This window comes from Zalophus californianus, chromosome 11 (assembly GCF_009762305.2).
Source record: "Zalophus californianus isolate mZalCal1 chromosome 11, mZalCal1.pri.v2, whole genome shotgun sequence".
Classification (NCBI taxonomy): domain Eukaryota; kingdom Metazoa; phylum Chordata; class Mammalia; order Carnivora; family Otariidae; genus Zalophus; species Zalophus californianus.
The window spans coordinates 107,443,385-107,459,917 of record NC_045605.1 but is presented as its reverse complement, the minus strand read 5'-3'; the positions used below and the strand labels follow the sequence as shown (position 1 = coordinate 107,459,917).

General features: G+C 48.2%; 1 protein-coding gene across 5 annotated transcripts in view; it reads right to left on the bottom strand.

Annotated features, from left to right (window-relative positions):
• Nucleotides 1-308: 308 nt before the first annotated feature.
• DPP3 (dipeptidyl peptidase 3) overlaps nt 309-16,533 on the bottom strand; it is a 36,984-nt gene continuing 20,759 nt past the window's right edge. For all 5 annotated transcript variants that reach the window (XM_027579447.2, XM_027579445.2, XM_027579449.2 and 2 more), the window contains exons 12-18: nt 16,266-16,358; nt 14,823-14,885; nt 14,600-14,724; nt 14,364-14,484; nt 12,868-13,047; nt 3,698-3,860; nt 309-856 (exon numbers count right to left, since the gene is read on the bottom strand). In XM_027579447.2, coding sequence (XP_027435248.1) covers nt 684-856; nt 3,698-3,860; nt 12,868-13,047; nt 14,364-14,484; nt 14,600-14,724; nt 14,823-14,885; nt 16,266-16,358 — 918 coding nt within the window. In that variant the 3' untranslated portion in view covers nt 309-683. The remainder of the gene's footprint in view (nt 857-3,697; nt 3,861-12,867; nt 13,048-14,363; nt 14,485-14,599; nt 14,725-14,822; nt 14,886-16,265; nt 16,359-16,533) is intronic.

Genomic DNA, 16,533 nt, shown 5'->3' with positions numbered 1-16,533 from the left:
TAGAGGTCTGGGTTCAGAGAAACAAAGCACAGGGTTAAGAGATTAAATCCTAGGATTGACTGAAATTGAGAGTTTCCAGTGTTTAGGTTCCTGGAATATTTTAAAATACAGGAAATGCCACAAAGGAGGACTGTAAAAATTGTGCCACGTTCCTCCTTGTGGCTGTGCCCCCTCGTTTAGAGGTGATACCAAAATCCTGTTGTAGAGGGGAACCTAAAACTGACCTTCCTTCCCTTTCCCAGGCCTTAGTCCCATTACACCCTGCTGAGAAGTGAGGCAAAGGCAAAGATTCACACAAATCGCAAAGATGGTGGTGATTTCTTACGTTTATTTTCTGGTTATAAAAGTAATACATGAAGAGCACTGGACTGGGAGAGGCTTTGAGTCCTGTAGCATCTAGATAGGTCACTTCTCAGAACTTCCATTCCCTTATCTGGGAAGCAGGATAAGGAGCCGGGCCTTGCCCACTCTACCAAGGGCAGGGCAGACCAAATGAGATAACACAGGAGAAGCACTCGGTAAACTGGAAAGTGCCGACAAATGGAAGGGGTTAGTGTCACCACCCTCGGCTGAGGTAGCACCAAGGTCCGAGCTCCTGCTCCTCCCCTAGCACACACAGGAAAGGGGGGGCCCCTTGCAGCCCTGGTTTGATGAAGTTGGGGGAGGAGCTGCATAAATCTGTCTCAAGCCTGGCCAGATGGGGCCTCACTGGGGGACTTCCAGAACCGGGCATCAGCTGTGGCCAGCTGGGTGAGGACCTCCTCCAACTCGGGCCCGTCCTCTGGAAAGCGCTCGGAGAAGGATCGGATGAGGCCAGCAGCCGAGGCCTCATACTCGAGAAGCTGAACTTCTGAGCCTGGGGAGACAGAGAAAAAGCAGCAGGAAAAGGTTTTAATAGGAAGCAGAGAATCACAATCATAATCATAGGTGCAGGTAGCTCTTCCTGAGCTCTTGTGCAAAAAATTGTATTCAGTGTTTTATCATCTAATTTAATCCTTACAATAACTCTATGAAGAAGGAAGCATTAAAGGGAGGATTCAATGAACTGTTGCATTCATTCATTCATTCATTCACTTAATAAGTATATACTCTGGTGCCATGTTAGGTTAAACACACAGTCTTTGGCCTCCAGGAGCTTACAGTCCAACAATTGCTTTATTATCTATCTACTGTGGGACCTTGGGCAAGTTTCACAACCTAAGCCTCATTTTCCTCACCTATAAAGTGGGGGTGAGCACAGTATCTACGGTGACTAGATACAGTAATGCCTTGAGTGAAGGCTCAAGTGCTAGCTATCACTGGTATCATTATCTTGAGCACCCAGCAGGGCCAAAAGGGTACCAATTTAACTCATGGGCTGTTCCAAGGGTCCCTTGACTACTCACGGGAAGCACTTCCCTCCAACATACTTCCACTGCTCTGCCCACTCACAGAGCCTTGTTGTGCTCTGTGGCACTGTGGGGTGTATTTAGCTAAGAGCACAGGCTTTGGGTTCAGACAGTACACGTTCAAATCCTGGTTCTGCCGCCCACTAACTGTTGACCTCAGGCAAATACATGGCCCCTCAGTGTCTCAGTTTCCAGCCGAAAAATGGGGGCAATAACTTCCCCCTGGGGTTGTTGGGAGTTAATCCATGCAAAGTTTTACCCAGTGACTGGCACATAGAGAAGTCCTCAAAAGTTACTCATCATCTTTACCATCATCACCATCATCACCACCACCACACCTTTGAAAACCCCACCCGCTCTTCAGGCTTAGTTTAACCACTTCCTCCTCAGAACCTTCCCTGATTCCCTCAAAGGTGAATGTGATCTTCCCTTCTCTAAGTGTTCTGACCACCATTTGGGCCTCTTGGGTGCTTATTAACGCTCCCTGGGTGTGATCATTTCTCCCTAGGTCTTATTCCTAATGGACTGCGGACTACTTGAAGCAAGGGCCTGGGTCTGATTCACCTCTCCATCCCCAAGGGCCCACACAGGGCTGGACAATCAAAGCCATGATGTTGTAATGAGCACTTACTATGTGTCTGGCATGATTTGTCCATTTACTCATTTGACATGCATTGAGCCAGGCCCTATGCTAGCTACTTGCTGGGGATATGCTAGCTAGTTTCTGCTAACGTGGAAGCAAGGCAGACAGGAAAATAGCAGAGTGACAGTGCATGAAGGGATTGCTTGAGGTTGAGGGGTCAGGGACAGCCTCTCCCAGGAGGTGTCATTTAACAGAGACCAAAATGACAGGAAAGACCAACCAAAGATTGGGGGAGGGCTGTGCCCAGCAGAGGAGACAGTGAGTGCAAAGGCTAGGGGAGTGGGGCGAGCTCAGGGTGTTGGAGAAATGGAAAGGCCATGAGCCTGGAGGCCAGTGAGCCAGGGGTCCCTGAGGCCTGGCAGGGGTCAGGGCCAAATCCCCTGGGCCTCTGGAGTGCAACATAAAGAGTTGGAAATAAGCCTTTCAAATGTGTTTTCCTTGCCTGTAGGAGGTAATTATTTCATTTAACCTTCACAACTGCCCGTGACTGTGGGAGTGAGGAGCGCCCTTAATCTGACTCTAGGCTCCTCCGGTAAAGAGCTGTAAGCCTCGAATGATTCTGTCTCTGTGCCTCAGTTTTCTTAACTGTAAAATGTAAACTGTAACTACTACCTCATTGGGTTATGGTGAGGATTTATTTTATTCTATTTTATTTTTGTAAGTGAGCTCTATGCTCAATGGGGGGGGGCTTGAACTCACGACCCCAAGATCAAGGGTCGCATGCTCTGCTGCCTGAGCCAGCCAGGCACCCCTGTGGGGAGGATTTAAAGAGTGAAGCCATGGAAAGCAGTAAGAGCTTGAAGGAAGTAGCTAATTGTCAGCACACAATCCACACTGGCTTTATGGATGAAGACAAGGTCACGGAGCAGCTGCCTGGCACCGCCTCTGCTCAGGTGCCTCACGTGACAAGCGTCAGGAAAGATGGGTCAGGAGGTGAGAGGAAAGTGAATGCAGCACAGGCCTCTAATACAATGGGTGCAAGTGTAGGGCAGGCAGGGCCAAGGCTTTGGGAAAGAGAGTCATCACTTGAGATGGGAGGGGGCCCACGGGGCTGCTCATCTCTCTCCTGGGCTCTGCAGTCACATCGTCCCTTGGGTTCCACCAGCCTGCTGGGTTCCAACTCATGCCTGCCCCTCACCTTGTCCCCAGGCACCGAAAGGCCTGATCCTCCAGGAACATGCCTGGCCGCCCCATAAGCCTGGGGTCTGTCTGTTCCACTAGCCCCTGCTCTGCGGGTCTTCTGCAAACCTCTGGTTGCTGTTTTTTTTTTTTTTTTTTTTTTTTAAGATTTTATCTATTTATTTGACAGAGCGACACAGCGAGAGAGGGAACACAAGCAGGGGGAGTGGGAGAGGGAGAAGCAGGCTTCCCACGGAGCCCAATGCGGGACTCGATCCCAGGACCCTGGGATCATGACCTGAGCCGAAGGCAGATGCTCAATGACTGAGCCACCCAGGCGCCCCTGGTTGCTGTCTTATAAGCAGCACAGCCCTGCATGTGTGGGGTGGTGGTAACAGATGCCAAGGTTTGGGGCCTAGGGTTTGGCATGGGGAGGCCTGGGGCAGGGAGGGAGAGAGGCAGGAGTCACCCCAGGTAGCCTTTCCTGAGCCCAGGGATGGGTTCCAGGCGTCTTTTGTCCATCAAAGAGGGCTCGGGTGTCCATTACCTTCAAGGCGAGTGTTGGGCTGAACGATGAGCTTCCGAGATTCCTTGCGGAGCAGCACTGTGTCCCTGAGGGTGAGGAAGCACTCAGGGGACGCATCAGTGACCGCTGCGTACCCCTCATACAGGGCCCGGCCTCTGGCCACATCTCCTGTGGACTTCAACACCTGTGGGAAGGCAGAAGGAATTAGTGCCTATCATGGGCACCCCTCATGCCTCCATGGGGCTTTGCCAGGGGCCCCAGCCGGTTGTGCTCACCCTGGACGGTATCTGCTCTCTCACTGTGTTACTGTGCTGAATATGGGAGAAATACAGATCAAGGGCTTAACTCATAAGTGCCTAGTAAAGTGAAGCTAATGTTTCTCATTTGGTTGTCTCATTTGAACTGGAGACAGAGCAAGCATTACCATCATCCTCTTTAAAAAAAAATTTCACACATACAAAATATATAATATATATATATTAGGTTATAATACATAGGTTATAAAGAATATAATACATAGGTTATAAAAAACAATAAGACACCCATATAACTAGCACCCAGCTTAAGAGTTAGTTCCTTCCTTTTTTAAATTAAAAACATTAAAAAAAATTTTTTTAAAGATTTTATTTATTTATTTGAGAGAGAAAGAATGAGAGACAGAGAGCATGAGAGGTAGGAGGGTCAGAGGGAGAAGCAGACTCCCTGCTGAGCAGGGAGCCCAATGCGTGACTCGATCCCAGGACTCCAGGATCATGATCTGAGCCGAAGGCAGTCGCTTAACCAACTGAGCCACTCAGGCACCCAATTTTATTTATTTATTTATTTTATTTTTAAAATATTTTTTTATTTTTTTGAGCTCCCGCCATTTTTTTTTAAAGATTTTATTTATTTATTTGAGAGAGCGAGAATGAGAGAGAGAGAGAGCACATGAGATGGGGGAGGGTCAGAGGGAGAAGCAGACTCCCTGCTGAGCAGGGAGCCCGATGTGGGACTCGATCCCGGGACTCCAGGATCATGACCTGAGCCGAAGGCAGTCACTTAACCAACTGAGCCACCCAGGCGCCCCCAATTTTTATTTTTTTAATTAAGTAGGCTCCATGCCCAGTGTGGGGCTTGAACTCACAACACTGACATCAAGAGTTGCATGCTTGGGGCGCCTGGGTGGCTCAGTCAGTTGAGCCTCTGCCTTCAGCTCAGGTCATGATCCCGGAGTCCCAAGACCGAGCCCTGCATCAGGCTCCCAGCTTAGCGGGGAGTCTGCTTCTCCCTCTGTCCCTCACCCCCCCCAAATAAATAAAATCTTTTTTTTTAAGATTTTATTATTTGAGAGAGAGGGAGAGAGAACAAGCAGGGGTGGAAGGGTAGAGGGGGAGAGAGAGAGAGAGAAGCAGACTCCCCGCTGAGCAGGGAACCAGATGTGGGACTCGATCCCAGGACCCTGGGATTATGACCTGAGCCGAAGGCAGACACCCAACCGACTGAGCGACCCAGGCGCCCCTCAAATAGATAAAATCTTAATAAAAAAAAAAAAGACTCGCATGCCCTACTAACTGAGCCAGCCAAGCGCCCCATGTTAGCTCCTCCCTTGACTGCATCCTGGGGCTTCCTGTCTGAGGAAATAAATTGTCCTCGATTCTGTGCTTATCATTCCCTTATGTTCCCTGAATTCTGCTCTGGACCACGTTATTTTAACTTTTGCTTGTGTCCTGTGATTTGCTTTTTCTGCTTGAGGTATGTGTGAGATCCGTCTGTGTTCAGGCACGCAACCATAGTTCACCCTTCTCACAGCTGTCCACTGTTCCACTTATAAACACCCCACAGGTGAATCCCCTCCCATGATGGGGGCAGCTTGTGCTGTCTGCCATTCAGCAATGCCATGGACACCCTGGATGCCTCCTGATGGACAGAAGGAGAAGATGCAGGTTTCTCCGGGAGAATCAGTGGTCTGGAGGTCAGGTGAATGTTCCACCTTTCACAAGCCCACATTGCTCTCCAAAGTTGTTGCACCAGCTGATGCTCCCGGAGGCAGTGGCTGGCAGTCCTCACCGCTCTGTATGCCAGGTGGTGTTGACAGTTTTCCATTTTTGCCAAGCTGGTGGGTATAAAGTTCATGTGGTAAGCTGTGCTTTCCTGATTGCTCAAGAGGCAGAACGTCTTCCCATAAGTTGATGTGTTATTCATTTTCCTCTTCGGTTCATGAGTTTTGCTTATTTTTCTGCAGGGTTGTCTTTTCTTCCTCACTTTTTTTTTTTTAAGTTCTTCATATATTAAATACTAACCTTTTATTCACACATTATGTGGTAAATACCCTATCTTAGTTTAAAACTTATCTTCTCACATTCTTTATGGTAACTTTCGATGAATAAAAGCTATTTTTATTTGTATTTTTAATTTTATTTATTTATTTTAAAAAGACTTTCTTTTTCAGTAATCTCTACATCCAACGTGGGGCTTGAACTCACAACCCCGAGATCAAGAGTCACATGCTCTACCGACTGAGCCAGCCAGGCACCCCCCAAAAAGCTATTTTTCATGTAGTTAAAGGGACCGATCTTTTCCTTGATGGCTAGTGCTTCCTGTGCTTAGAGAAATTTTCCTTCACTCGTAGGTCATAAACATATTCTCCTCTGTTAAAAATTTTGCCTTTTCTATGTAAGCTGTTAATCCTGGGATTGACTTTGTCTATGGTAGAAGGTAGAAATCAATCCAGTTCATCTCTCCATGAGGATAACCTGTTGTCTCAGCATGACTTATTAAATGGTCCCTCCCTCCTTTAGGGGTCTGCAGTGTCCCTTCTGTCACATACCAGAGTCAATGCTGCTTCTTGATTCTGTTCCACTGGTCAATTTGTCTATTCCTGCCCCAGGGCCACACTGAACTTAATTATCTTAGAATAAATTTTGGTATCTGGTGGAACGAGTCCCCCAACTTGTTTTGCTTCAGGAGTGTCTTGGCTCTTACTGGTGATCCTTTAGGCTTCCGTCTAAATTTCACAATCAGTGCACCTGGGTGCCTCAGTCAGTTGAGTGTCCAACTCTTGACATCGGCTCAGGTCATGATCTCAGGGTTGTGAGATCCAGCCCTGCATGGGGCTCCACGCTCAGTGGGGAGTCTGCTTGGGATTCTCTCTCTCCCTCTGCACCGCCCCCCTACTCTTGCACACTCTTAAATTATAAATAAATAAATAATAAATTTCACAATCAGCTTGTCAAGTTCCATGAAAAACCCTCTTAGGACTTTTTTAAGGCTTTATTTATTTTGAGAGAGCAGAATGAGCAAGAGAGAGCACATGAGTTGGGGGGTGGGGTCGGGGCAGAGGGAGAGGGAGAAGCAGGCTCTCCTCTGGACAGGCAGCAGGATCCCAGAACCGTGGGATCATGACCTAAGCCAAAGGCAGATGCTTAACTGACTGAGCCAACCAGGCACCCCCCTCCTGGGACTTTATTCAACCTTTGATGAAATCAATGTGAAACTTTTATTGATTTCATCAATTTGTTTGTAGATTCTTTTGACTTGCCTAGTCATATAATCTGCAACATGAAGAGTTTTATTTCTGCCTAATGCCTAAACTTTACATTTTTTGTCTTGTTTCCTTCCAAAAGCTAAGCCCTTCAGCAAACTGTCAATCAGAAGTGGAAATAGGGAGCATTTTTGTCTTTTTTTCTGATTTTAAAGGGAACGTTTTAGTGTTTGAACAGATGACAGTTACTGTACTTTCGATTCTGAGACATTCTTTATCAGTTAAGAAAATTCTTTTTTTGGGCGCCTGGGTGGCTCAGTTGGTTAAGCAACTGCCTTCGGCTCAGGTCATGATCCTGGAGTCCCGGGATCGAGTCCCACGTCGGGCTCCCTGCTCGGCGGGGAGTCTGCTTCTCCCTCTGACCCTCTTCCCTCTCGTGCTCTCTGGCTCTCATTCTCTCTCTCTCAAATAAATAAAATCTTTGAAAAAAAAAAGGAAATTCTTTTTGGGGTGCCTGGGTGGCTTAGTCAGTTGAGTGTCCGATTCTTGGTTTTCGCTCAGGTCATGATCTCGGGGTCATGGAACTGAGACCCGAGACTCCGCACTCCACTCAGCGGGGATTCTGCTTCTCTCCTTTTCCCTCTCCTGCTGCCCCTTCCCCATCTTTATTTTTTTTTAAGGTTTATTTATTTTTATTTTTATTTATTGATTTATTTATTTTTGAGAGTGAGAGAGAGAGAGCAAGCACAAATGGGTAGAGAGGCAGAGGGAGAAGCAGACTCCCCACTGAGCAGGGAGCCCTATGTGGGACTCGATCCCAGGACCCTGGGATCATGACCTGAGCTGAAGGCAGCCACTTAACGGACTGAGCCACCCAGGTGTCCAATGTATTTTATTTTAGAGAGAGAGTGAGTGAGCACAAGCAGGAAGGGCAGAGGGAGAGGGAGAGAGAATCTTAAGCAGACTCCAAACTTAGTGTGGATTGTGATGCAGGGGTTCACCCTCAGGACCATGAGATCAGGACCTGAGCGGAAACTAAGAGTCCAGCACTTAACCAACTGAGCCACCCAGGGGCCCCTCAAATAAATAAATCTTTAAAAAAAAGTTCTTTTCAGTTCTGAGTTTTCAAAAAAGTTTTTATCATAATGGATATAAATGACTTTCAAGAGCTTTTCAAAAATCTATTGAGATGATCATGGTTTTTCTCTTTTAATCTGTTAATACGGTTACTTTCAAAAATATATTTTCTAATGTTAGATAAACCTTGCATTTCTGGGATAAACCCACATTGGTATGTTCTGGATTTGGTCTGCTAGGATTTTGTTTAGAATTTTGGCATTTATATTTTCCTTTCTGGAACTATCTTTGATTTTGGTATCCAGGTCAAACTAGCATAATAAAATGAGGTGGAGAATATTCTCTCTTCTTCTATTACCTGGAAGAGTTTATGTAAAATTGATACCATCTGTTACTTGAATATTCTGAAAGATTCACCTATAAAACTCTGTAGGCTTAGTATCTTTTGTATGAAGACTTTAGATCATTGATTTAATTTTTTTTTATTTTTTAAAGTATTTATTTATTTGACAGAGAGAGACACAGCGAGAGAGGGAACACAAGCAGGGGGAGTGGGAGAGGGAGAAGCAGGCTTCCCACCGAGCAGGGAGCCCAATTCAAGGCTTGATCCCAGGACCCCGGGATCATGACCTGAGCTGAAGGCAGACACTTAACGACTGAACCACCCAGTTGCCCCCACTGATTTAATTTCTATAATGGCTATAAACTGGTCAAGTCATCTATTCATGAGTGGACTTTAACAAGTTTTATTTTTCTCAGGAGTTGTCCAGTTCACCAAAGTTGTGAATTTTATTGCCGTAAGTTACTGTTATATTTGTAGTTATGTGCCCTTTAAGTTTCTACTCTTATTTGTGCCTTCACTCTTTTTTTCTTGACAAATCTTGTCAGATGTTTGTCGATTTTATTATCTTTTCAAAAACCAACTTTGGGCTTTTTGGTCTTCTCTATACTTCTATTTCAGCTCCTATGTGTCCGCTAGTATATTTGTAATTTTCCTCCTTCTATTTTCTTTTTGTTTTTTTAAGTTAGGCTCCTTGCCCAGTCTGGAGCCCAACATAGGGCTTGAACTCACAACCCCAAGGTCAAGACCTGAGCTAAGATCAAGAGGCAGTCGCTTAACCAACTGAACGACCCAGGCACCCCTCCTCCTTCTATTTTCTACTTAATTTCCTTCTCTTCCCTGAATTCTTAAACTTGATGAATTTATGAACTGGGCCTTTAATCAGCTCTAGGAAATTCTCAGCCATTTTCTCTTTTAATATATGCCTTTTCCTACCTTCTCCCTCTCCTTTCATTTGGAGCTTTGTTTACATACCTTAGACTTTTCCACACTGTCCCCCACGACTCTTCACCTCTCTTAAATGTTCTATCTTGGTCCCTGTGCTACATACTGTATATTTTCTTTTATCTTTAGCTGGATCTCAAACCTGTTTATCCTGCCTATTTTTAGTTTCAGTGGTGTTACAGTTTATTTCTGGGAGTTCCATTTGGTTCTTTTCCAAATATCTGACATTCTGTGGGTCTGATCCTTACCTCTACTGATTTGAAGGTGGCAAAGTAGGACTCCTACTATGGCTCCCTCCAAGTAAGACCCAGGATTATAAGGATTCTTCAAGGGATGGGGGAGACCTCCAGAGGGACAGTTAAAGAGAACATCTCTTCTTTCTCTCTTCCCAATAGTACTGAGCACACAGAAAGTAGTGGAGACACATTCATCAAGCCGACACATTAGATCCCACCAGCTTAAACCAGAGAGCTGGTAACATCAATGCCAATGGGAGGCAGGACAGATAATAGGGAGCAGGCTGGCCAACTGGAGAGTCATGCCATGCCCAAATGCCCAAATGTGGTGGCTGCTGCTCAGTTTCAGCCAGTTGTTTACATGGGATTTGAGCCTATTGATGCCAGTCCTTCCAAGAAGCCAGAAATACAGATTTATACCCAACCCTGCCAATTTTCACAATACAAGGCGGGCCAAAATGGACCGTGTTTGTGACCTTGGCAGAAGCCTCTCCTCGTGGAAATTGCCTTCACCTTCCCTACTTGCTACTTGCTGTCTCATTGCTGTGCTCTTGGCTTTGGCTAGGGGGCTGATAAGACAAATAGCCACACCAACAACGCTTCCATATTCTGTATCTTCTATAAAAAAGCTATTGCTGAGGTGACTGTCCTGCTGAATGATTCCTCTCATACAGAGACCCAACTGGTTCACTCCCTAGAATGGAACATTCTGTGCTTGTTCACTACTCAGGCACAGTTCGATACTGGACTAGGATTTGGCAGATTTGATTCCTTCATCTAGTGACTTATTATCATTAACAAACTAGAATAATTCAAGATAGAAAAATTGCAAAGATAGAACAGAGAGTTTGCCTATGCCCCTTGTCCGGTTTCTCCGGTTAACGCTGTACAAAATTGGCACATTACTATCAACTAAACTCTAGGCATTTTTAGATTTCACTAGTTGTCCCATTAATGACCTTTTTACTATTCCAGATCTAAGACCCATATTGCATTTTGCATCTAGTGATTTTTTTTTAAGATTTTATTTATTTATTTGAGAGAGATAGAGTGTGCATGGACAGGGGGAGGAGCAGAGCAAAGGGGAGAGGGGGAGAATCTCCAGCAGACTCCATGCCGAGTGCAGAGCCCTATGCAGGGCTCGATCCCAGGACCCTGAGATTACGAACTGAGCTGAAATCAAGAGTCAGACACTTAACCGACTGAGCCCCCCAGGCCCCCTACTGATTTTTTTTTTTTAAGATTTTATTTATTTATTTGTTTGACAGAGAGAGACATAGGGAGAGAGGGAACACAAGCAGGGGGAGTGGGAGAGGGAGAAGCATGGACCCTGGGACCATGACCTGAGCCAAAGGCAGAGGCTTAACGACTGAGCCACCCAGGCACCACTACTGATTTATTTTTTTAAGATTTTATTTATCTGAGGGGCTCCTTGGTGGCTCAGTCGTTACACATCTGCCCTTGGCTCAGGCCGTGGTCCCAGGGTCCTGGGATCGAGCCCCACATCAGGCTCCCTGCTCCTCGGGAAGCCTGCTTCTCCCTCTCCCACTCCCCCTGCTTGTGTTCCCTCTCTCACTGTGTCTCTCTCTGTCAAATAAATAAAATCTTAAAAAAAAAAAAAGATTTCATTTATCTGAGAGAGAGAGCATAGCAAGAGAGAGAGAGCGCATGAGTTGGGGGGAGAGGCAGAAGCAGACTCCCCGCTGAGCAGGGAGCCCAAAGTGGGCCTCGATCCCAGGATCCTGGAAATCATGACCTAAGCCGAAGGCAGAAGCTTAACTGACTGAGCCACCCAGGTGCCCCTGCTTTTTAATTTCTTTCTTTTTTTTTTTTTTTTAAAGATTTTATTTATTTATTTGACAGAGAGAGAGAGAGAGAGTGAGCACAAGCAGGGGGAGCAGGAAAGGGAGAAGCAGGCTCCCTACCAAGCAGGGAGCCTGACGCGGGACTTGATCCTGGGACCCTGGGATCATGACCTGAGCTGAAGGCAGATGCTCAACCTACCAAGTCACCCAGGTGCCCCTGATTTTTAATTTCTAATTTTATTGTATTTTAATGGCCAAACACATATCTTTTATTAAAAAGTGCCTTAAATCCTTTCTGGAAATAGGTGGGAGTATAATCATGGAGGTATTTGCTGAATTGAAGGCTGGGCCTTTTATCAATTGAAAAAGCTGGCAGGACCCAGTTCCACTGGAAGGTACTGCAGTGAAGAGTGGGCCTTGAGTGGTTCTCAAACTTTGCTGAATGTCAGACTCACCTGGCAGGCAGGTAAACATGCAGATTCCTGGGTCCTGCTCTCACAATTTCTGAATCAGGTCTGAGGTGGTGCCCAGGAATCTGCATTTGTAGGCTGCTTCTGGGTGATGCTGATGCTGCTAGTCCATGGACCACACTTAATATCACATGGGCTTGGAATCACAACATTCTATTTGCTCAGTATGTCGTGTCATTTGCTTTTTGCCAGGTGAGGCAGGCGATGTATCCCATTTAACAGATGAGAAAAGTGGGGCCCAGCAAGGCAGAGTATGTTGCCCCAGTTACACGGCTGGTTAATACTGACATCAGAACCCCAAACAGTCCCGACTCTAAGCATCCCTACGTGGGAGGGAAGCCGAGGCCACGCTGACCACTGTCTTTCACTTACTAAGCTCCAGGCTTCCTTCTGTCCCTCAACCCACAAAGCTCAGTCCAGTCCCCAAACCAGACTTTGTGCTTTGTTTCTTCTGCTCTCAGACCTTCTCATAGCTGGTTCCTGCCTGGCACTCAAATTTCAGCTTAAACGCCATCTCCTCCAAGAAGCCTTCCCTGACCACCCAGGCTAAGGAGGCTCTGCATTCCTTTTCCCTCCAATTTCACTTGCTATCGTATCACCAAGTTTTATTGTCTTTACAGCTCTGGTCATGATTTGAAATCATCTCATTCGCTTATTGTTTACATGTTCACTACAACATAAGAAACTGCTTACAACTTATGCTCAGTGCCTGGCATATGGTAACACTCAGTATACACACTTGTCTGATGAATGAATGAATGAACAAACCAACAAACACAAGGATGATCAGAAGGTTACGAGGCAGTACTAGAGGGGAGGAGACAGGGTGAAGCTGGAAGGCAAGAGGGCTCCGCTTACCTGAAGTTTCCTCAGGAACCGCTCCAGGGCGGGCTTGCCCACAGGCCGGATCTTGTTGCGGTCAAGGCGGACCTGGGCATCTGGGCGCCCATCAGCGCCTGTGGTGGGAGTGACAGTAACGAGTCCCTCGCCAGCCTCCAGCAAGACCCTCAGGATCACAAACCGGGCCTGCATGTGGGCCTGCAGGAGCCAAGAAGAAAGGAATTATTTACATCCCTGAGATACGACATATCAAAAGCTTGGTCCAAAGCCTGATATACAGTATGTGCTCATTAATTGTCAGTTATTCTTACCCCTTCATTCTCCCTCACCCCTGTGGGTCTTTTTCTGCCTATTCCTCTCCCCTTAAATGTATCCTCTCCTCTCTGCTCATAAGGGAAGGCAGGCTGCCCTGGGAAACAGGAAGGCCATTTCCAGGCAGGTCTCAGAGCCATGTACCCCCCTTGCCAACCACCATGCCCTTTGCTGCTCCAGACCCCACCTGATGATAGCAGATACCCCCAGGGGTCCCCCACAATCCAGGTCACCAAGCACTTTCTCTTCTACAATCTTGTTTGCATTCAACAGTGGGAGCAAGTGGGCATCATGAACCCCAGTTTACAGATGACAAAAGAGGCCCAGAGAGGTGAAGTGACTTGCTCAGGGTCACACAGCTGTTAAGGGAGATCAAGGACTCAGACCTAAGTTTCCTGACTCTAAAACGTGTATTCTTCTGATGACATAAGATTGCGTCCTCGGGCGCCTGGGTGGCTCAGTTGGTTAAGCGACTGCCTTCGGCTCAGGTCATGATCCTGGAGTCCCGGGATCGAGTCCCACATCGGGCTCCCTGCTCAGCAGGGAGTCTGCTTCTCCCTCTGACCCTCTTCCCTCTCATGCTCTCTATCTCTCATTCTCTCTCTCTCAAATAAATAAATAAACCTTTAAAAAAAAAAAAAGATTGCGTCCTCGAAACAGACTTGTATGACTTTTAAGAACATTCCTGTTGTTTACCCTATTTCCAAAGTACATCTCATAACTGAGCAGCCTAGCCCAACAGCTCTGGAGGTAGACTGCTTGGATTTGAATCCTGGCTCTGCTACTTAACAGCAAGTTACTCAATGTCTTTGTGCCTCAATTTCCTCATCTCTAAAATGAGAGTAATAATAGCACCTACCTCCTGGGGTTGACAAGGGGAACAAAGAGTTAATTCAAATAAAGTGCTTAGAACTGTGTGTTGCAGAGTTAAGTCTGATGCAAGTCAGCTATTAGCAGTCCTATAAAATCACCTCATCTGATTTCGCCCTCAGAGGTGGGCAGGGAGATTATTATTCCCATTGCACAGTCAGGGACACTGAGGCTCACAACAGTGTGACTTACCCCCATAAGCAGTGGAGTCTGGGATTAAACCCACTTCATGTGCCTCTTAGGTAGATAAGGTTGTCCCATCCTTACACCTAGAATCCTGACCTTGGCCCCCCCTGCAGGCCTCCCCCTGCCGGCTCTCTGCTGGCTCCCACCTGTCTCCAGCTGGAGGTCTCAGGGGTATAAAACTCCAGAGCAAGCAGCCCAGCCCGAACCATGTTGAGCCAGTTCACATAGATCACGTCTTCTGCATCAGCCCCCTCGAAGCCAAAGATCCTGGGGGAGGGACAGGGAGGTGGCAGGGGCAGTCAGAGGCTGCCTGGGTTCTGACCCCCGCCAGTACGCCCTCTGTCCACAAGGGAGGCCCACCCCCCATGCCTGCTGCCCGTACTCCAGAACTTGGCGGTTGAGGCAGAGGTAGAGGCCCACACTTTCAGCCCGGCATTCTTCGTAGCTAGAGGCGATGGTGCTGAACTTGCTGTCCCAGGTCTCCCCGCTCCGGTACCAGCTCTGAATCTGGGAGGGGAAGCCCGGGAAGTAGGCTTAGGAGTAGCTGCCACCCCAGCATACCCAGCCCCCCCAGCACTCGGGGGCTCCGCCGAGGCCGCCCTCACCTGCTCCCCCGTCTCTGGGTTGATCACTGTCTCCTGGTCAAAGTTAAATGCTCCTTTCTCATCCTGTAGAAGGGTCAGGACATAGGGCAAGTGAGGGAAAGGTGCCTCTGCCCCAGCCCAGTACTTCAGCCCGGGGATTTGAGCGCCATCCTCGTGCTGCCGCCTCCAAACCAGAGTCCTCTGACCCTGGCTGCCCTCTCAGAGCCCCCAGCCACGTGAAAAGCCAGACCCACGGTCTCTGGACCCCAGATATGTGCCAGTGGATGGGCTAGAAGGTGGGATGCTGCTCCCCTACGCGCTTCCCAGCCCCTCTCCCCATGCTGGCAGCATATACCTTCAATAAGCATCAGCCTCGCTATCCACTCCACATGCCAAGTGTCTTTCATGCTCCATCCATTTATTCCTCACAACCACCTCCCCCCAGGAAGGTTCTATTACCCCACTTCACAGAGGAGGAAAATGAAGTCCATGGACTATGAGCCCCAACGTGGAATCAGAGCACATAACCTCCACGCACACTATCTCTTTACAGTAAACCCATTTCCAGAGGGCCTACGGTGTCAGGCAAGCCCTAGGGCTTTGCTTTTATTCCTCATGATGGCCCATAGTAGGAGTCAGGGTCCCTGTTTCACAGATGGGCCAACTGAGGTTCAGTAAGGAGAACTGACTTGTGCAAGGACACAGAGTGGCCACATTTGTCCCCATTTCCCTGTGACTTCAAAGCTTGGACAAGGACAAAGTTTGCCAGGCTGCTGCCCCCATTAGCTGCTCTCTGAATCGCCCTGACCTCCAGCCCCTCCTGATTCAGTGACGTGCCCCACCTCACAGGGAGCATACCCAAACCAGAACCCCGCTCTCTCTGACGCCCTGGCCCTACCCCCCACCCCCCACCCCCCGCTGGTCATCTCATCTGTGCAGCTCCATGCTAGGGGTCCATCATGGGCTCTCCTCAGCCTGGCAGAAAGGCTGTCTGTCTTCTTTGTATTCCCTGAGTGGGTGCCCCAGGGGCTCCAGCCACTCTGATTGGCTGGTAGGAAGGGGCTGACAAGAAGTGACTCACTCCCTGTTAATACCTGGAAACGCACAGGTTCTAGGGAATAGTAGTCCAGAGACACACCATGCTTCAGCCTCAGGACTGGGAGCCTGCACAGACTGCGCCTCACAGCCTCCCTGTCCCTGGGCTGTCTGAGTCCCACCTCCAGGGCAGGCTTCCTTGGCCTGAGCCAAGCCACTCTTCCTGTGAAGGAGACCTCAGCTGGACTGTCCTGAGGACCCTGTACCCTTGGGGCTCCTGGGACATCTCGGGGGAGGGTGAGATAGGAACTTCCCTCCTTTAGGGGCCATTTTCCCCACCTAATCCAAAGCCCGTGAGGACAAAGACGGAAGCGGCTTCACCCTGATGGGGTTGATCATGGGGGAGGGGAGCTGCGGGCGAGTTCTCACCTGCACGAAGAGCTTGCCGCTGCCATGGCCCAGCAGCTCATGCAGTCCCACCTGCACATCAAAGGAGGGCCCCTTCCAGCGGATGTACAGGTCCTGCCAAGACAAGCAGAGGCCCATGCTGCCTACGGCCCCACCACAGCCACATGGCCTGCTGATGCCCCTGCTGCCAAACCGAGGGCCTGTGGCCGCCTTCCTGCCAGGCTCCACGGGGGCCCCCCGCTTGGCCCATCCCATCCCAACCTGGAGGAAGGGACTGCCTCCACAGTTT